General features: G+C 30.9%; 1 protein-coding gene across 1 annotated transcript in view; it reads right to left on the reverse strand.

Moving 5' to 3' along the window:
• The window catches only part of LOC113392352 (ATP-binding cassette sub-family C member 4-like), a 32098-nt gene extending 9158 nt beyond the window's left edge, over positions 1 to 22940 (reverse strand). The window contains exons 1-9 of the mRNA XM_026628737.2: positions 22604 to 22940; positions 17905 to 18036; positions 16214 to 16418; positions 15548 to 15773; positions 14498 to 14595; positions 13027 to 13224; positions 9188 to 9314; positions 4700 to 4852; positions 1619 to 1797 (exon numbers count right to left, since the gene is read on the reverse strand). Of these exons, the coding sequence (XP_026484522.1) occupies positions 1619 to 1797; positions 4700 to 4852; positions 9188 to 9314; positions 13027 to 13224; positions 14498 to 14595; positions 15548 to 15773; positions 16214 to 16418; positions 17905 to 18036; positions 22604 to 22806 (1521 nt within the window). The 5' untranslated portion in view covers positions 22807 to 22940. The remainder of the gene's footprint in view (positions 1 to 1618; positions 1798 to 4699; positions 4853 to 9187; positions 9315 to 13026; positions 13225 to 14497; positions 14596 to 15547; positions 15774 to 16213; positions 16419 to 17904; positions 18037 to 22603) is intronic.
• Positions 22941 to 23267: the final 327 nt, after the last annotated feature.

The following is a 23267-nucleotide window of genomic DNA, read 5'->3' on the forward strand; positions in this document are numbered from 1 at the left end:
ATATCATCGATACAAAATTACATTGAATATGAGTTTCCGAAAATAGTCGGCAAGACAAAAATATGTGTATATTTGAAAAAAAATACAAGTTGTTTTTTTTTTTCGAAATACAAATATTTCGAAAAGACCTTAAATAAGATAATTTACGTCACGTTTGAGCACATATGTCTAGTGTCTGCGGCTATTCTAATTTACTAACTTAATACGTCCAACTTATGTACGTGCATAACGTTTCCACAGAATAATTCATAGTTTTGGTGCTCTACATATTGTAGATTACAATTTATACTAAGGGCATCGCAAAAGCAAACTCTAATTTGATTTACATTACTATGTAAATATATATTTTGGATGTTGTCCAAAGTAATGAATAGCAATGCATATACGCATTAAAAGCTATTCTGTGGAATTAAAAATAAAATATATAAATCTTATATATATAAAAAAACGAAATACCACTCACTGTTTAATCACGAAATCTTAGAAACTATAACACCTACTGACTTGAAATTTGGCAGGTAGGTTCTTTATAGGGTGTAGACATCCGCTTAGAATTTTACGAAATTGCAGCCCTGAGGGGGTAAAACGGGGTTTGGAAGTTGGTATGAAAGGCCTATGTTTTTCAAGTAAGAGACTTGAAATTTAAAATGTATGCTCCTTAGATGGTGTGGAGGTATACAAATAATGTATCTTTAGAAATCAACCCCCTTTTGGGGTTAAAACAGTGAGTGGCAGTTTGTATGAAAGTCCAATGTTATTGAAGTTGAAATAATTATGGCAAAAGGATTTTAAATGGTTTTTAGTATAAGAATTATTGAAAACAACTACTTACTATTATAAGGATGGATGTTTTATTTTAAAATTGTATAAAAGAAAGTCGCTTCCCGCTTTCTGGCCGGTCCTACGTATGAATAGATCTTTAAAAATACGCAACGGAATATGATAAAATGATTCAAGAGAAAGTTTTATTTGTATTTACACTTTATTTAGTTATTATAAGGATTTGTTGGTACAAGAAATAGGTTAAATCTTTCACAGTGTTCGTACTCGAGTAAAAGAATAATTTTATTTATTACCATACAGCTTTATTGTTGGCAAGTTATTTTCGTGAAAACAATGCAAGTGTTTATCAAAAAAGTTGCTTGATCAATTGGGTCAAAATATTATGTGCCAATGGTGTTAAAATTTATAGACCTAACCTAGCGATGTGGAAATTGCAGGTTCGATATCGATACTAACCCTTAGGGCTTTTGTCGTCCCTACTTCTAGCTTTACGCTTAATCGGAGGGGTAAATAGGATTATATAATAAGGAATATATATATGATGGTAGAGGACGACCAAAGAAACGATGGATGGATTGTGTGAAAGACGATATGATTGATGAAAACATCGCGAGGAAACCTGCATGTGTCTTATTTCAACGAAATTCTGCCACATGTGTATTCCACCAACCCGCATTGGGGCAGCGTGGTGGAATATGCTCAAACCTTCTCCTCAAAGGAAGAGGAGGCCTTAGCCCAGCACTGGGAAATTTACAGGCCGCTAATGTATGTATGTATGTATGTATATTAAAATTATTTACATTCACTATACATCTCCACAATCAATCGTGCTTACCTTGCCAGAGCCAACAGCGCCTATAATAGCGCAGAGTTTTCCTTTTCGAATTCGCATGGATATGTTTTTAAGCGCCATGAAATTCGGGTCCCCGGTCCAGCTCGCTGATACGTCACGAATTTCAACCACCGTATCATTGGATAGTGAGATGCTTCGACGGAATTTTCTCCCAACTGAGCCTAGATGCAAACGTAATAAAATTACTTAAAAAAATACAGTACTTATAAAATGTTAGTAAAATTCACTCGTTCTCTATTTAATAAGTACTTCAATTTACTGTATTCACATATTAATATATAGATGTAAGTATAAAAGTTTATAATTAAAGTATGCTCGCAACTGCGCTACCCAGATTTTTAACAGCATTCCCTTATTCGTAATTACGAATCGTAGACTCATTTTTTAACCAGAGTTCATTTTAACGTTACGTATATATAAATATAATAAAGGAAAAATATTTTTCTCATCATTCATAAGTAAAGAATACTTATATATTTCTTTTTAAATTTCAAAGTAACTATATGCATACATCGTAAGGCTAAACATGCTTGAAAGCTTGCTTGAAGGTTTTTAGTGGCAAGGTATTATTTTTAAGACGCCATATAATTAGGAAAATTTTTAACACACTTCCACAACGAGCCTTATTTATATATATCAAACAATAAAAATGTCTTTTAGAAATTATCGTCTGATTTTCCAAAATAAGTGCAAAACTAATTTAACTAAAATAAGTTGGAAGAAAACCTGTATTTGAAATATTTTACAACTGAGCAAACATCGTGTTATTAAGTTTAAATAGAATTTTAATTTATAAATGGACGGAGCAGAATTGCTGCATTTCAGTCTCGAGGGAGATCCAATAAAGACTTTATTCGTTTAGTGTTTCGGGAATGCGGGCACTGGTCGTAACGTTCATTTGTAAAAAACAAAAAAGTAATTCTTAACAAATAGCAGTCACAGATTGACAATGTATAAACTCACGTAAGCAAATCTAATTTTATTTTTCTATGCTTCTATATTAGTAAAAATATATTTTCAAATTTCGAAATTCTAAATAAATCTTTCTAGATTTATTACAAACGGTCCACACAAATTTACAGTGACATAAATACTTTTAATTGATTTTATTTTAGCTAATGCTTGTATATTTCGCAATGCTTATATTTTTTTCTTAGCTATTATCTGTTATGACTCGCGCCTCTACGTTGATGGTACTACGCCAGAAACCATTACGAAAGTGCCAACAACTGTACAAAGTTTTAACTCAATCGGTTGAAAGGTCACGATCACGAAAAATACAAATTAAAGTAACCTCAATTTTTTAAAACTGCTAATTTCTGGTTCGAAAAGTTCAGTTTTGAATACAATGAAAATTCAAATATTATATTTCATTCAATGAAATAATATAGGGCTATATAAACATAGGCTCTTACAAGTAGCATTTAAACGAAATTGTACAGGATATATTAAACTTAAAACTTCCACCGGATATGGATTTTTGGGTATAGACACCAAATTCGTTAGATAATCATTTTCATTGACAAATTACTTGTACTAATCAGATACAATTAAATGTATATGTCCTTTATTAAAATTAAAGTTCATTTATTCCACGGATTTTTACTATCGATATAATCTTTTATAGATTGTCATATTTTATGATTTCGTTACTAATGCTCATTTTATATTTTATGTTAATTGATAAACAAATGTATTACAGTGTAATATCACTGTACAATATATACTAATATTATTAATGAAAAAGTAACTCTGATTTTATTACATTCTCGCTGAAACCGCTGAACAGATTTAAATGAAATTTGATTTGGAGATAGTCCGGATAAGAACATAGGTTAGTTTTTTAATTTACCCCGCGTGGGGGTAAATTGGGGAGTGCCGATTTGTGTGCTATAGGTAAAGTTTTATAAATTACATGCTGGTAAAGCCGTAGTTTCAGCTAGTATTACATAAACACTGTTGTGTTGTGAAACGATTCACTTTTACACAAATTAATTCACTTGCATTCCTAGTATTTTTATTATATAATATTTTACAAGTACTGCTATGTAGCAGTACTTGTAAAAAAATCTAAGTATGTACTTAGAACTAACTATTAGACAACTTAGGCCATACACATCCGGCTTGCGACGATTAAAACACGCGCCAACATAAATATTTAAAACATATGTGTAGCCGTAATATTAAATAAACAGTGTCTGAATGTAATGAAATGTTTTATTTAAGTAAAATACAAATGTCAAAAAAATATTTTCCAAGCTTTTACTAGAATACATCTGGTACAGCAAATACATTTGAACCCAGCTCCGTCAAACAAGTATTGAACTGAATTTGCACACCATTTTTTGTTTGCTACAATACGGTGTACTAATTTAATTCGTTTCCGTACATTGATTTAATAGAAGTTTGTTCTTTTAATTCAATAGTAATTTTAAATAACTTTTGTTAATCTTTATTTTTATTATGATTAGTAGTTCCTTCGTTAATTTATGTTACGTAATATTATATACAAGACATGTTTTCCTAATAAATAAGTTGATATGATGTTATATTTTTGACTATGTACGAACTAGGAACAACTTTATTTTTTTTGTTTTCCAGGTAGGCATATGAATCCACTCCACTTTATGGTAAGTGGTAGTGGAGTCCAAGCGCGAAGGCGGGCAGATCAGTCTGGAAGAATGAACTGCACTGGCCGCCCTTGCCATGACGGCTCGCAAGATGCCTATTCACGCCTCATTTGAAGGAACCCAGGTTATAATAACTTCCGTAGTGAAAAGATTTATTCAAAATATAAATGCGTAGAAATTAAATGAATAGTCCTTGTAGTGGTGTCGTCAGCTTACTATTATATTTACCAGTACCATAGAGTCAAGTTATAATATTTGGAAAAAAAATATTACAAAGTTATATTTTCCTACTCCAATTATATGTAATAGAATGAATCTTTCGAAGAAACATGGTTCAGTAACATTAAGAATATATATGAAATAAAACCAATTTTGCCTTCACACAGTATTAAATGATTAATAAATTTAAATTAGTTTCAATTTCTATGCTTACCATTGACACCATTACTAGGGGTATTATCCGTGTTGTTGTGGTAAGAGAGTGGTCGGATGGGAGAATTCTTCGACTCCTTCAAGCTGCCCATGACGTTGCGGAATAACTTCGACTCTGGCGCCGCCATTAACGCCGTCAAGTCTGGTCTGTCCTCTGCAAGTTATAAATACAGCCATTAATGTAGAAACAAATAAACGTCTCGCATCGCCTGCGGCGTCTTTTGACATTTTTATTATGAGTAATGTTTACTATGCATTTTTAAACTAAGCTACATCTTATTGTAAGATATATTGATATATTTCGAATTAGTTGATTTTTACCTAAATGATCGGCCATAGCGTTATTAATAGCAGATTAGCCAACGAAGCAGGGTATAGAGTTTACCAAAACACACTTGTGAGAGTAGTATAAAGTTTACCAAAACCAGGACAAGTAACTGGTAGTATAAAAATTAGTAGCTTTCAAAAAAAAAAAAAAATCCAATAACGTTAATTGTTCCGACTTGGGATATTGTATTACTGTTTTTTTTTTAAATAACCTTGATATTTATTGGAATACTAAGACGTGTTATACGTATTATATAGATAGTGTGATTCTGAAGCTATCTTGGCAAATGAAATGCGTTTGTCGCCAACGACCCGTTGTCTTTTAACAATGTCAAATATTAAATAACTTGAATTATGTAATAGCTTAGTTTAGACAGGAGAACGGAATTAAAAAAATATTTTCTTTTATGGCGTAAGTAAATGTTACTTTACGATGAAAATTATAATACAATTGAAATATTTATAAAATATATATATATGGATAAAATGTTTTTTTAATTGTATGGAAGCCTGTGTTTTTTTGAAACAAATGGTTACCCAACACGAATTAGGTTTTTAGAATTTTGTTTAATACAAAAATGAAGTGAATTTTGTTATTTGTACAAAGTGTGCGATTTTAATTTATAAAATAAATAATGTTTGTGCATGTTACTGTATATGCGTGTGCGTGCGTGTGTGTGCGTGCGTGTGCGTGCGTGTAAGTGTGTATGGGTCAGTTGAAATTAGGTTATATATTAAGTAATATATTTTTCTGTTTCATCGTACGTCTTGTTAAGCAGGAACGCAAATACCATTTTTTTACACTGAGCTAGTGGCAATTTATATATAAGCAGTTCTGCATTCAGCTTATTATACAAGTAAGGACCAAGATAAAAACTGAATCGTTTAGTGAAAACAAATTTTGAAGTGTGTAAGCAACAAATGTTATTTTTGCGTCGTTTGACAATAGCAGTGTACGGAATCCTCTTATGTTGGTATATAATTAAATTTAATATGAATAATTTTCTTACGCTAAGAACCCCACAATTTGAGTATAACAGACTGGTTGGATAGAGATGTGGCCGAAAAGTTGCCACCTTTAAGATGGCACGTTGAATAATTTCTAAGGCTTTCATAGTAGTTTTTGGTGCACCACCCCAACATGAGATGCATTATACAATGAGAGATTGGCGTAATGCATAATAATTTTTTTTAATCAGTGAAAAATTAGCAACATGTCTTAGTGTTTTAAAAATATAAATTAATTTGCGCACTCTGCCTGTTAGTAACTCTATATGATCTTTAAAATTTAAATGCTTGTCAAGAACAATGCCAAGATATTTAATTTTTTCAGAAGAGGTTATAGATGGACATTGACAGCTTGATTTGTTTTTATTGGAACAAGAGTGAAGTTTGAGGAATACTGGAGTTTTTGGTTGAGAGTTTGAACGAATGGAGAAAGTTACGAAATTAGTTTTTGTAGCGTTGGTTGTAAGGTGCAGAGAGTGGATGCAATGCAGGACGGAGTTCAGTCCATTTTGGGCTATAGTTTGGAGTTCAGTCCAAGATTTACCGATGAAGGTAATAGCGGTATCGTCAGCAAAAGAGACAATTTGTCCATTGGGTATATGTATTCCACAAAGGTCATTTATATAAATAAGAAATAGAATTGGCCCCAAAATACTACCCTGTGGAACGCCGTAAGAAATCGACATCACTAACATGGTTGCTGATTTGAGAACGATTAGTAAGATAGCTGCGAAAAAAATTGTTTTGAGTACTCCTAACACCTAGTCTCTCAAGTTTCGATAGTAGTGTGGGAATAGAAACGGTGTCAAATGCTTTGGTAAGGTCTAGGAATACTGTCAAAGCTTTGTGTCCGTTATTGAGATGTTCGACTACATAATTGGTAAGCTCATGGACGGCATCTGTTGTACTTTTGTTTTTCCTAAAACCAAATTGTTGGGAAGAAATTAGATCATATTGTTCGATATAGCAAACAAGTCTTTTATAAACTAAACGTTCAAAAACCTTCGATAAGGCTGTTAAAATTGCAATAGGACGGTAATTATTTATGGATTTCACATCTCCACCTTTGAATATAGGAATTACTATAGCCTTCTTAAATGATCTTGGAAAGATGCCCATGTGGAAGCATTGATTAAAAATATGACATAGGATAGGTGCCAGAGTTTGTGAGTACCTTTTAAGTATGACTGATGAAATGCCATCCCAACCAGTAGTGGAATTTGATCGTAAGCCTTTTATAATAGTAACAATTTCATCAGAATCTGTTTGTTCCATAACAAAAGAGGATAGGTTATTTGATGAGGGTGCGAGTGAAGATAAAATTGTATCATCAATATTATGATTTATTTTGTCAGCTAGATTATAACCGACATTGACAAAAAACTCATTTATATTATTGCATGCTTGTAGCGGAGTAGAATCATTCAGTAATAATTGTGAACTATGCTGTTTAATTTTAGAAGTAAAGCATATTTTATTAAGAGTTTCCCATAGTTTCTTAGTGTTATTACCTGCTTTATTAATTTCTTGAGTGTCATATAATCTTTTTGCCTTTTTTAGAATCTTTGAACAAAAATTTCTGCATCGTTTGTATGTTATTTGAGAAATTCATTATTAGGAAATTTATGAGATTCTTTGTGCATCATATCATGATTTCGAATACACTTCAATAAACCCTGAGTGATCCATGGTTTTAATGTTCTCTTTCTTCTTGGGACCTTTAAGACTGTTGTAGATTCAGCCATTGCTAAAGATAGGGACTTAACAAGTTTATCAGTAGCAATATCCGGATTTGAAATAGAGGTTATAGAGTGAAGATTTAGACTTTTCAATACATTGTCTAATTTTTCGCAATTTGTTTTGAATATTTTGTTTGTAATATAACTCGAGTGATTAAGACAATTACGATTTGCAAGACCAATGAGAGTTGAAGAATGGTCAGTGATGAATGAATTAAATATGAGTGTTTTGGCCGGAGACTCTGAGCGTAATATGACATGATCTAAACAATTGTTGCCTCTTGCTGGGAAAGTGTGAGCGGGATGGAGGCCACGGTAAGCAAGGGTGTTAAGATAATCCTGGGAACGTGAATCTAAAGACGGTTTTATATCTATGTTAATATCGCCTGTAATTATAACTGATTTGTATTTATCAAGACAGGGAACAATAATATTGAGGCAAGAAATAAAAGAGTCAATATTGCCATGAGATAGTGATCGATATATACAAAGAATAGCATTGTTGGAGTTAAGAATAATTATTAAGCCAGAGGCTGAATTTTGAAAATCATGTTCATGGTATGTAAAGGAAAGATCGGATTTTACGTAGACAACAACACCGTCACTTTGATTTAAATGTTTAACTGTCTGAAGTGAAGTGTAGTTTTGGATATTAGGAATATATGTATTATTTTTACATGGTAGCCAGCATTCAGTCAAGACTAAGATGTCACTGTCAAATGGAATGCGCTCTGTGAAGGTAATGGAAAAACATGGTTTACCATTTGATTAATAATAAACCATTTATGTTACCCGGGCCAAGAAAACAATACACAGACAAAGTCGCTGGCGACGAAATAATTTTGACATTAAGTTATTACTAACCTTCAATTTTACGTAAAAGCAAAATCTATAAGTATTTGAAGTCTATAATGTAAAGTACAATGCTCAAGAAAATAAGTCATAATTAACATAAATTATATAAATTTCAGTTTTTCTATACTGAAAAGGTGTTTCAGAACGTAAAGTAAGTTTTGAAATTAAAATTTAATCCCCTGTAAAAACAGTGGTCAATGAGTCACCTGGCAGTAAGTGTTACCACCGCCATTAGACCTTGGTAAAGTGTTTTAGAATATAAAGTAAGAGTTTAAAAAAATATTTTGTAAACGCTGGTATAAACAACATTTTGTATTTTTTTTGCGCACTGATAGAGGATCAAATTGAATACCTAAAATTCCCTATACATTGGCTCGTTTAAATGCTATTCCTTATAACAACAGCCATTTGATCTAAGATATTGTGTTGAAATAAATGTACACAAAGTATTAATGTATAGCTGTAGAATGAGTGAGTACCCAGATGAGCTGATGCGAACCATTATAACAATAAAAATATTTTAAGGTATTTGGTTTAGCTTCCATAGGACCTTTTCTTACCAAGGACTAAGAACTCCTGTACTCTTCTTAAGGACACGAAGAGCTCGGCGGTGAAGGACAGCACTAAGGGCAGAATGAATGTAATGTTCAACTGCGCTGCGCTTATGAACTGCTGCAACGGGTAAATCTGCAAAATTGATTTTTTTGTTCTAGTAACTCATTAAGTATTCGAAACTCGCCTCATATTGCCACTCAAAACGTTTGCATGATTTCACTTTTATACGGAACAGATATTTAAAAATAGCCCTTATTGTGATACAGCGAAGGCTTCAATATGAAAGTCTAAAATATTAAGTTACTATAGGGTTTGATCGTTTCGTTTAAATAATTAAATTTATTGATTGAATTTCTATTAATACGCTGAATGGAAAATTCAATTAATATTCGTTATGACATATCTTTGAAAAAATCATATAATTGAACGCTATGTTAGATGACAGCCCATAAATATCCCATGCTGTAGATTTTTATCCTGCCTTTACCCCCCACCCCACTATTAAGGAGAAAGTTTTGAGGTTACCACACAGCTCTAGAACCTGTTTACATGTGACAGAATTTCACCTGAAACATACATGCATACATGTTTTCAAACGATGTTTTCCTGCACCATCGATCAAAGAGACGATGATTTGAATCTACAATCTTCGTTTAAGATCCATGTGTTTTATATACTTGTCGATCTCATTAATTAACAAAATAAAATAGTTACTTTAACGGTCATAATCGTTATAAAAACACGTTGCTTTATTATTTTTAGTATAATACTGATATTAAATATATGTTTAGCTTGTAGCGTATTTGCCGGGATCAACTACATTGTTTAAATAACAATATACGACAAGTCGTAATCTGCTATTTCTTCAGTAATAAGTCTTTGTTAAATAAATAAGCGATAAGATTCAGTAAACCACAAATGTTGCTTTGCGATCATTTTGTGTTCTGTCATTTATCATAATAAGTATCGTATGAGTGTGTTATCATTATGCAATTCGCCCTTGTTCGTTGATCACGTTTATCACGATTAAAACTTATATCTTATTTTTATAGTATATTTAATCAATTATTAGTATTAGTTGTAGAATATATTAAAGTCCGGGACACACGGGACATCCTGATGCGCATTTTACTGTCAATCAATAATTATAATGAAAATACAATATCACAATATTGTGTTTTCATTAACATTATTGTTATTTAAGAAGAAGAAAGAAACTTTTCAGAAAATATTTAATTTTGAATACATAATGAAAGTAAATGGAATATCTTAGGCGTGCTGCCCGGGAGGCCGAGAAAGTTTGAATCAAATAAAATACAACATAAACTTTCGTACGAAAATATTTCTATGATTTTATTTCGTACCGATTTGGAGAAATCGCTTTTATCAGGATGGTGATTAACAATCGCTCCATCCGCAGACGTAATCAAAACGTGTTCAAAGTAATATAAACTTAGGAAAAACAAAAAATTTGCTCGTTATCAACCTGACTTTTACTCATCTCCGTTGATCGTCTAGCGTAGACAAGCATGCTCTGCGCTGTACTTCGCCAGACGGGCTCTGGCCTTCAAAATACACAATTGTATGGGCCTTTAATAGTTCTAACTGTTCGTAAGAGCGTATTATTTAAAGATTCAAGAAGTGATAGAAAAGTTAACATTACTGGCAAGTTGCAGTGATTATTTTGATCAATATTTAAACACACTTGTATAAATTCTATGCATGCCATTATTGATTCTCCAATCTAAGTTATTAAGCATTGCGACTAGATAATAATGTTCAGCTATTCTGTTTGGACACACTTAAAACTCATCGCGGAACACGATAGCGAAATGTCAAAAAGTGTTATATTGTCGATAATAATTATGACACAAGATACACGCAATCTGTACGCATCCAAATAGCGTAAAGATCGATTCACTCACGAAGGTGCGTCCATCCACGTATAATTATCGGCATAAATTAGTGCGTGTGAGTGACGAAAGTGCTTTCGTTAGTATGTGTGAGTTGACTAAGAGTAAAGATAGAAAAAAAAATACAAATGATATTATATTTGTTAAGATTAAACCACTGTTACATCTGACTATATATAAATGACTGTAAATTGATGTAAACATTTCACGAATGAGATACGAAGTGAGTTTTTACAGAAAAGCACAGTCGGTCGAATGATATGTGTAAGAACTGTATCAATATCAAATCAAAAGATCCATCCAATGGTGGCTCGTCCGTCTATCTATTTTATATAAAAAAGAAAGACCATTATTTTCCTATCATCTAATATAAGGTATTTATTGTTACACGAAAAAAATATACCCAATATTAAATATTGTAACTTAATAAGTTAATGTTGTATGGAAGTTAGTAGTTGTATATAAGTAGTATATGGAAGTTGTATAGAGTATATTGTCGTGTGTGCTGTCTCAAAATACGTTCAAGATAACATAATTTATGAAAGTATTTTATTTACGATAAGAATAATTGTAACACGAATGCAAATTAAATACGAAATTATTTATTAACGCCTTGTTCAATTTCACGTAATAAGATTATTCAATACACATATTATGTACATATGTTAAGAGAAACAAATGTTTTGAATTGTTAACTTTTAACCTTAACTATCTTCAGAAAAAACAAAAATGAATTGTACATTTCTGTTTTTCTAAAATATATTATTTTTATAAAAAAAAAAAATTGCAATTGAGGTTCAATAGTGTTACTGTATTATTGAAAATGCTATCAAATGCATAAATATTCCTTATTGTAATTATAAATATTATTTATTTCGGTTTTTTTGGTAGTAGAGTTACTGTGGTTAAACTTTGTATTGTGTTCATTGGTATTATATTCCAAATTTATGAGAAAGTGAATTCAAGTCAAAATATAGGAAATGTACTATTAAGGAGTTGATACAACCTAAAACCACAAAAGTCATAATATAAAGTTACTCGATGATACTTTAATAGTCATTCGATTGCTGTTTTTCTAAATAGATTTATAATAAGGCTGTCGATGGCTATTTTAAAATTTTGCAAGTACGTTCCTTGTTACAAAGTTTTGTTGACAAATTACTAACCAATCGAGTTATTCTTTACAAACAATAGCCTTGATATAGTTTCTCGACTGATAACCGATCTCATTGAAGAAAACATTATACTAGACATCATAAAAGTCAAGTTGATTTACAACTTTTATAGCTCAAGATATCTCATAACTCTATTAAAACATAACCGCTGATGAAGTCATGTGTACGTTACGTTCATTGAACACGTTTATTATTCGTTAAAATTCTGTTATTATTAGCTATCTAAATCTATGTGTTTTATAATATATCTATATTATGAAACGATTCACTGTCGGTATTATTATTTATTTATAGGTGGAGTGCTAATTGAGAAACGATGGTAAGTGATCTCCACTTATCATCCATCCTTTCGGTATTGGCGTTGTAAAAATATTTGCCATAATGTTCATTGCATATGCACCAACAACCCTAGGAACTAAGAAGTTATGTCCCTTAAGCCTGTAATTGACTTGATCATTCGCCTTTCAAACTGGAACACAACAATTCTAAACATCGCTTTCTAGTATAAGAATGTGTAATGAGTGATGGAACTAAACTAAAATAAACGTCGAAGGAAATGTGTATCGTCTGGAGGGAAAATATTATAATGATGTCCTTAATATTATGTTTAACCTTACAGATAAAACAATGTCACGATATTTTTACCCGTTCGTAATTATCTTGATAATTCCTTCCTGCTTTACATGTTATTTGATTCAGTACAGTGATTTTGATGAAGACGAATTTCAAAATAAAGTGGACAATATTAATACTTACAACGTTAGCTGAGAGTACGTTTCCAAATAATATATAAGTCAGAATAGTGATGAACGTTGCGGCTCTCTCAGTGAAAATCATGAAGCCGAGAAAGATAGTCCTGTAGATTGTTGCTATTTCAACCTCCTTAAGTTCCTTTTTACGTTTTTCTCCAACTACTTTTTGAAATGGTATTTCCCATGCGTACATTTTTATAACCTGAAAATTGTATATGAAATAAATCAGTAGTCCGTCAATGCCCAAATGCTTTGCAAAAGTTTCCTCCTCTAAAGAGACAGATTGGATCTTATTTTAACACAGAATATGTTTTATGAGTAGTTAATACACATTTGGAAGAATATCGACCAAACTTGCATCAACCCGTATTTTCCTTGGTTGCAAAAATTTATAAATTTAATGACATGAAAACGTCACAAAGTGCTCCAACTCAGTTCACCTTTCAAGTTTCCCATAATATATTTAACGATATTACCCGTATAATGTGCATTTGCACGGCGTTTTTCGCAACCCATTATACACCACACGTCCAATATTAAATGGCCGCAGTGTCGTTTGCGCAGACATTTGTCATGTTTATAAAGGTTAATCCCTTGGGTAGCTTTTTATTTTCCGGGGCAAATAATCTTTTTTATCCATAACACAATCATAATAAAATTTTATCCAGTAATTTAGTCGTGATTAGGTAATAGTATTTTTTAAATCTTTAGTAATATATTGACTCAGTTCTGCTACATTTATACATCATATTTACTGAGTCTGTAGTACGTATAAGTTATTTTATTTGGCTTAACACTGAGTAAAAATAATGTATATCAATTTGTTAACTGAATCTTACGAAATAAGAGACATAATCTTTATTGTTAAACTTATAGACGGAGTTATCTGTTATTTTTATTGATTCATATCACCTGTCTCTTTCTCTGTTGTTAATTAAGTAAATACTAAATTATCTGTTTAACTAAGAGTTGTTTGTTTCCGTTCTGTATTTGCTATACAATAATATTATATTTATATTGTAAGCGAAATGTATTTTAAAATATTTATGAGTTTTTAATTTGTCAAAGTGCAGAAGTTTGGACGGTAATATAGTTACCCGAATTATTTATTAACAGGAATATAATTACGATACAAACTCAGAAAAAATCAAAAGTTAAAATACAAACATTTCGATAAAAAACCATACTATGTGATTCTCTAAGGTGACCCAAATGAATTATTAACAAAATGTAATATTCTTATTAAATACTATTTATTATACGATTACTGAATGTTTAAATAATGATATAATAAATTATTAGACGTTTTATCTATACTTCTGGTATATCTTTTCTATATTTTGGAGAAACATTATTTTTATGAGCCTGCATGTTTTTATTTCCAGACAGTATCACGATCTACTTCTTTATTTAAAGTTTATTAATTATAAATTATATTTCATTATTCACTTATTTTTTTAACATAATTTTCTTACCTGTATACCGTTAATTACTTCACTCATAACTTGAATACGTTCGTCCGTCTTTTCGGCATTGCGGAATCTTACTTTTCCGAGTAATTGACCGATAACACCTGAAAATACATAACAAATATATTATTTGTTTCGTTGATCGTAAGTTAAACTATAGTAATCAATCATTATCGAAATTAAACTTATTTGTGCGCGACGTTAATTAAACTTGAAAGATTTTCAAAATTCTATAATGTTTGAGCCGTTAAATTTTAAAATATGTATATAGTTACAAGGTTTCTCTCAATCTTAATTGCAGTTAATACCTTTATTAATCAAACAAACTAAGCAGCACTGATTTTCTTTAATAATGTAATTTTATATCATGACAAGAAACGTAGAAACTCGATCCACGGTGATACACGATTTTGATCCTTGTATTCTCTAAATTTTGTAATTATTACGGTCAATATTGGATAAGACATTACTCTTCTACATTTCAAGATCGGGTTCTGTGATGAGTTTAACTTACTATTGTAATCCCTTTATCGGGTTCCATAGCACAAATTCTTTATTGAAAATTTAACTCGTAACCGTTATGTCACAATATTAATATTGATATATTTATGGTTCACGCTTAATTCACAGTGTCATTGAAGTTTAATTACGTGATACTAAGACACAGAAAAGCAGATCGCTATATGACAAATTATCGGAGAAAGCAGGTATTGGATTTATGCCGGCAAAAACTTGCTTCTCGACCTATTTTCAATAATAATTAGTAGACTAAAGATGGACATGGACTTACTAAATTAAAACTTTCTTAAATCCAACTCTCATTCCTTTTTATTAAAATGCAAATAAGTACTTAAAATTAAATAAATCTCTTTGCCACGTCAAATAAATTTCCATCACTTACATTAAAAAAATATATACTTCTAAATTAGAATATCGAATTGAAAAACTGGCTTTATTTCTTAGTATTTAAAGAATGTTAGAACTTTGATTGGAATTCTTCAATATCGGAAAGCGAATGTATAATGAAAGATAAGTCATTTTATATATGTAGTGTACCTTGAATAGGTAAGGCGATGACTATCAACGCAGTCAGGCCAATGATTGCGGCGTATCCAGCCTGAGCGTATCCCAAATAGAATACAGCGGCAAGCTGCAGCGGAATTATCCATACGTAGTGCATGAAAAGGAACGCTAGGTCGAACCTTTGGAGGTCATTCGAGAGCAGATTGACTACTTTCCCAGCCGTTGTCTCACCTAGCGATCCGTTATTCATTCGCATAATCTAAAATATATACATTTAGTTTTATTTTTTGGTGCGAAGCAAATTAATTTATCAGATAAGCACGTAATGTCAATGATAAATACGTAATAACGTTTTAAGCGCTTAAATATTATTTTCGTTTAATATGAATAATATGTAATTTGCTATATTGTGATTTTATGATAAAAAAATATGATACGAATGTTTTATAGATATAATATTAATATCAATGAACGTTTATTTCTAATCAATCAAATTATTGGTTTAATTTTGTGTGGCTGTTTAAACGTTACTTGTGTCCTATAATTGCAAAATTAAAATTAACTCACAATATGGCGTTAAAATAAAAAATAAAAATTAAAACAATTTTGTGTAAGATCCTTTTAAAGATAAAATTTAATTCCATTTAATTTCGAATTTCGAACTTTATATCCCGATTTATATAATTGACATTAACTTACCTTTCTGAACATAACAGTACTGGTGGCGACTCTCAATTTCATACCAAATTGCTGGCAGTAAAAATTACCATGATGATTGAAGAAGGCCGACAGTAAATTCGCACATATCAAACCAGCTGCGTAATACGAAGCGACTTCACGAGTCATTTCAGAATTGACTGACCAATGTTCCAATAAACTACCAAACAGTAACGGTGCTCCTGTCCTGTTAAAATAAATTGGGTTTAAATTATATAAAATTAATTATTTAATTAAATAAAAATAGCTCCTCTATATAAATATATAAATATTGGACAACATCACATACATTACTCTGAAATGTAAGCAGCTAAAACACTTGTGTTACGGAAAATCAGAAGTTACGACGGTAACACAAACACCCAGACCCAAAACAACATAGAAAACTAATGAACTTTTTCTACATCGACTCGGCCGGGAATCGAACCCGGGACCTCGGAGTGGCGTACGCATGAAAACCGGTGTACACATTACTCGACCACGGAAGTCGTCTATATATTTTTAATGTAGGTAGTAATAATATATTTAAATATTAATTTGGGCACGATGTTGTATACGCATAACATCCCGTTTCATGCAATTTTAAATAAAATTAAAGTATTAGTATCGTAAAGGAATGCAAAATCGAAATGAGTCAACACTTAACGGCGTCGGATTAAATTAGCTTGAAATGAATGTCATTAATTGTATCCAAAAGCACATGCAGCCACAGATCAGAAATAAACTTGTATTTAACAAAAAACACTTTTAATTAGGAGTCTCTTTTTGTGTGTGTGGTGCATCTCATAACCTGACCCGACCGTAGATAGAACACGGATGGCATAGATGTAACATTGCCAAATGATTAACCCCGAGTTGCTACTGAATATTTCTCGATAAGATGCTTGCCAAAAAAGTACAAAAAAAGCCTTAATTGGATTTTGGATCTATAAAGTACAATGATGAGGCAATGCATTATATACGAATTTTCGCTTAAGACCTCAAATGTTAATAATTTAAATACTTATCAGTACTACAAAATGTTACGCGTATAATTTTTAAATTTCTCGTTCGTGTAATGTTTGGTAACGAAATAAAAACGGTTCCCGTCCTACAAAAATGTAAAGCGAGGTTGTTTTGAAACAAGCGCGGTTTGGTGAGGCTTTGTAACGACACAGGGCGTATGTCATTAATTTTTGACGACATGTTGTTGCTGACGACTTAATGAATATTTATTTTGATGTCGATTGCTGACACGACTAGGGAGGGAATCTAGTCTTCGGTTATATTTAACGTATAAGAGTACTGCAAATATTTTTAATGGCTTTACTAAAACTTTAGTTAACAGAAGTTTTTAGGAATGTATATTTTTTCTTCATAATAAAAAATAAAAATGTATAACTTTTTCGATATAAGTATGTTTTGAATCTTAGGTATTCCCTTTACCTAAGATTCAATTAAGTGATATTTTCATCGGGGGTAGGTTTTTGTGCAAACCTGAATAATCGCTATCCACTGATTATGTATTTATCATGCCGTTAAAATTGAATTGTTTAAATTTAGTAAGTTAAGATTCTACCAAGGCTATTGAACCATCTCGGCTTTTAAAAAAATATATCAATTTTTTTTTTTTAAATGGTGGATGATATTCTTCAGAGTTAAGGTATAAATGTCTGAAATGTAATGTTTCTTACCTCAATGAAATGCATATAAATTGCATAATTCCGCCAGGTATAAACGACCATATAAAAGTTTTAAATATAACTTTTGCAAACGATGCCTGTCTCCCTCCGGCCTTTGCCATCGCTTCCTCGTGTAGCCAATTTCTGTAAAAAAAAAAACATATTAAATATCTGTATATTATTTTGAATTTTTACACATAGGATATTTGAAATTGTAAAATCCGCAAACTAACATACGAAAAATTCATATATATATTGAAAGAAAATGCCTTGTGTCGTTTGTAGTACATCTGGAACTCAAACTTCATTTAAGTTTTAGAGGCTTTTGATTCTTTTAAGGAACATGATTATTAGGAATTTCAGTTTTGTAGAAATGTCTGTTTTATTCTGTAAGTGCTATAGAGTTTTTTAGAGGTCGAGAGCTTCAAATTAGAAATTAAAAACAGAAAGAGGTTTTTACTTGATAATAGGACTTTGTGTCTGCCTGTCTAGGTAGGTACCACCCACTCACTTATCAGATTTTCTGCAGAAGAACTGCAATACTTTGCATTGTTGTCTTTTTTGTTTGAAAGGTGAGTGAGCCAGCGTAACGACAGGCACAATGCTCACATAACTTGGGAATTAAGAAGCTGTGTCCCATTTTAGTTCCCAAATATTGTGGCGGTTTAATACACCTGATGGAAAGTAGTCACCGACGCCCATAGACAATGGCGCTCTAAGAAATATTAACCATTCCTTACATCGCCAATTCGCTACCAACCTTGGGAACTAAGATGTTATCTCCATAGTGCCTCTAGTTACACTGGCTTACTCATTTTTCAAACCGGAACACTAAAATACTGAGTACTGTTGTTTAGTGGGTAGTGGACCCCGACGGACTTGCACACAGCCCTTCAGCCAAATCAAGTGTTAAGTATTTTAATTGTAATTTTTTAAGTAAACTATAATTCATAATAAGTAAATAATCCAATAGTTATTAATCATAATAAGTAACAATCTGTAAACAATCATTTTGAATGTATTTTCTTGTATATTATGTACATATATATGGTGACAACATTTAATATTAAATAATCAACTCCTTATTCTGATGTTTATGTTTTGAATTTTGTTAATTGAAAATAAAAAATATTGTTCGGACTTATTGATGGCATTTTAAAAGAGCTTTTTGTTAGATAAAACCAGACTGTCTATAATAGGGTCCCATATTGTAAATGCTGCTGCATTGAGTAGATATTTTCCAATTACCATTCAATAATGTATTTCTTTAATACAATGATATAAATATGCCAGTGTTATAATAAGTATAATGACGTCGCCTTAAATTGTGCTTTGGCAGTAAAATATAATTTTTTAACCAAGCTTGGTTTCTTGATTTATGCCATTCCAAAAATATTATGCTGTGAAACAAATAAAAATACCTGTTAATTAAATTAAGAACCTGTTTTAATTTTCTTTTTAAATAATAAGTTGTTTCAAATTTTACATAATTAGTGAATGTTTACGAATAATAACTATTTTATTTGATGCTTGACTGGATACGTTTCTTTTTTTATTATAATATAATATGCAAACAAACAACCGACAGACGTTGTCTACAAATTACTTAATACCACAACTGTCACCGATATACTCTGCATCTTCTGCTTAATAGTTTTTTTCAGTATGGTAACACATAAAAGTCTTCTCATTTAATAATACAGATTAAAAAGTATAGCGACATGTTTACGCAATTTGATACATATTGGATACATATGTTACATACAAACTGACAAGATTAAAGGATTAAATTATAGTTTAATTCTTTAGCGTAAAACGATTATACATCTTAAATTGAATTCAATACCAGCAGAAAAGGACTCCTTACACTACTATTGTCAAACGATGCAAAAATAACATTTGTTGCTTACCTACTGCGAAATATGATTTTACTAAGCGATTCGATTTATATATAATTTAGCACTAGCTCAGTGTAATATAAAAGCATCTATAAGTCCTGCTAAACAGTACGTACAATGAAACAGAAGAATGAATATTCTTTCTATAACTTAATCTCAACTGACACACACACATCTACACGCACACATAAGTACACTTACCACCTACATATAAATACAAAAATTACATTTCACTATTTTAGTTACTTAAACATATTTTACTTCGTGTGAATCTTAATTATAATATTTCTTGTAATTATTTAGGCGACATTTCCGGTGTATGTTATTGTATGTATATGTATATTATTTCTTCTTTCTGGGAGAGGATTAACATAGGTTATTGAATTAGCCTAGCTAGGATAGGTAGTACACGATCTATATTTTGATTGACTATGTTTTATGCACTGAGACCTATACTGTCTTGAAATTCAAACGAACTAATTCTTCAACTTTATAATATTAACAATATCACAAAGGAAACAATATTGTATTTTATATTATAATTGCATATTATACTTATGAATCAGACACAATTAAAAAATAATTACATAAGTAATAAGAATGTATGCAAGAATCATACAAACGTGTTATCTGTGACATCATTATTATTTTCATCATCAAGATAAGTTTTACTTATTCATTTATTTTATCGAAGTAAGGTGATTGTATCGATATTATAATTGTAGGAGAAAATAATGTTGCAGTCGACCGCCTGATGAAAACAATCATTGGGTATGAGTTTGATGGAGGGTTGATTCACCACAAATAAAATCGAATGGTTAAGGCGGTTGATTGTGTATTATGACGACAAAACATTTTATTTTTTCACCAGTATCACTACGTAATTTAGTCATTTTATTCAGCTTAAGGGCTGCTCTGTAAGTGATTTTCCATGTATTAGTACTCCGTCTTGACGAATGTCGTTGTGAAGGTAAATCGATTGGATTGTTTGATGTAACAAGTCGTAGTTAATCGATATGTAATTTGTATACGTATCGATAAAGTTCGACTTGGTACACCAGCTATTTAATGACGCCAATCGACCACGTGGAGAACCGCTAGGCACTGCCTCTGTATATATATCGACCGTCATGATATAGAACTCGGATAGTATAAAACCCTCCCCATGATGTTATATGTTGATAATTATCAATGATAATCGGGGAAATGGAAAATAAGTCTATTATAACACACGATGGAAAAAAAATCAAATATATTCCACCTATCCAAAAATTAACTTATCCGTGGGCTAATCAAACCTTCTTAAGAGAATAGGAGGCCTTTGTCCCAACAGTGGGTCATTGATAAGCTACTAGATCTACCGAAGTGTGATTAAAGTGAATAAAATTATTATAATTTTTTACTTTACCATAAATTATTTTGAATTAATGAGTTATTTAAAATTAAAACAAATTACAATATTATCATTTAGTTAATTCATAATGACTATCAATTATATTTTAAAGGGAAAAATAAATTTACATACAATTTACATATTTTGTCCTACCAAGTAAAACTAATAATGTTAAAAAAAATAAATTATCATAATCAATATTAAGAACAAAACGATTATGAATAAATAAAGTATTTGCCGTCTTAATAATTAAAAAAAAAGCAATTACCACGCAACCTTGTCGTCGTATTTTTATGTAATTAATTTTAGATTGTATATATTATATTAGATAGCGTTTGCACTATCCCGATTATTATATTTATCTCATGATAAAATTTGTCTCTAATAGATTACTTAAAGCAAAAAGGCCTTATTTTTACAGACTAATATTTTTATTTAGCGTTTCTTGTGCAACATATTATTTTTTTCATTCTTCTTTTTAGTGACTCTTAATGATGTACATTTAGCATAAAGATTACGGTACCTTTTCCATTTGATGTTAGACACATTATTTTTTATTTTAGGTACATTTTAAGGTTTCATTTTTTGTAACCAGACTGGCCGTATGATATTAAAATGAAAATCAATATACGAACTTTATTATTCCAATAGTGTGTGTTCGAGCTGTAAGTGTAACTGAATCGAACCGACAAGACACTCAGTAACTACTCTTTTTCTCAAATGAAATACATAAGTTATTAAGTTGTTCCGTTTCACTATTATTAAAAAGTTTTACGTGTGTTATTTACCTATGATTATAATCATAACAAAGATAATAATTAATATATGTACTGTGTGTAATTCATTGATGTAAGAACCACATGTCGGTTAAATAAATAAATGAAATAAAGTTAACACGTAATTTATCGAATTACGATTTCAGCGCGTAATCAAAAAGCAAAGCTCATAAAAGTTACGTGTGAGTTATTTAACTATAAAAATAATCTGTCAAACGCACATGTAACATACATAGTAGGCCGTCTTCGTAGCGAAGTAATTAATTCGAAAAAGAGTAATGTACTATGTGATATGTAAAGGTTTCTTCATACATTGTGTTTGGATTTAGATATTTCAGAACTTATAGTTTCATTCATGTACCATACATTTGTGATAACGCAAAAATACGTTATATGTTTTAAATTAGTTACATAATTAATTAAAACATCGCTTGACCTTTTTAAGAAACGTATAGATTTTCATGTGTATTTCTATCAAAGAAGAAGTCAGGGCTTAATTGGATTTGACCTATCTGTGTTTACAGTTAACAGGCTCTATCGACTGATAAAAAATATTACTATAATAATTATACTATTTAAATGCCCAAAAAATGAAGTTTTATTCGTATTATATTAAAATTTTAAATGAAAATAATTTTTATTACCTTTCCAAAACATCACCAGCATTTTTCGAATTATATACAGATTTTACTGGAATTAAATCTTCGTCTTCCAGATCACGACGATTTCCATAATAGAATAAGGGAAACGTCCACAGAAAAAATAATCGAGAAAATAAACTAGGGGGACTTTTCTTCTTTGGTTTCTCGGTGTCCTCTGTTTGTTTCTCATTTTTAATCGTCACCATTTTTTATTTATTTATTTACATTAACGTATTTTATTATCACGGTTACTGTCTATCGCAAGCGGAATGGAGTTGCGCGCGCGTCGTTCAACATTTCCAGACTGTATGAGGAATGGTTTTATTTTTCCGAGGCGGTTCGCTCTACTTTAATGGCACAGTAATCTTTATTAAGCGATATCTAATCCATACAACATGACAGTGGAAGATTTTATCGAGAAAATGTGCTGATATCATTATTTTAAGAATTTATAATTAAAAAGTATTTGAGACAATTTATTTTAGTTAAGCAGACGAGGGAATTGTCAATTGATCGAACCAACGGTTATGGGAAGATCGCATGGTCGTTGATGAATATACTCTTGTACTGAGGTCATGCAGTTACGTCTTGATACCTTTATATTACAATACAAAGTACTACTGTTTTAATATATGTGCTGTTTAATTCTTGTGGCAGTGTTTAACGG

The sequence above is a fragment of the Vanessa tameamea genome, chromosome 5 (assembly GCF_037043105.1).
Source record: "Vanessa tameamea isolate UH-Manoa-2023 chromosome 5, ilVanTame1 primary haplotype, whole genome shotgun sequence".
NCBI classification, from domain to species: domain Eukaryota; kingdom Metazoa; phylum Arthropoda; class Insecta; order Lepidoptera; family Nymphalidae; genus Vanessa; species Vanessa tameamea.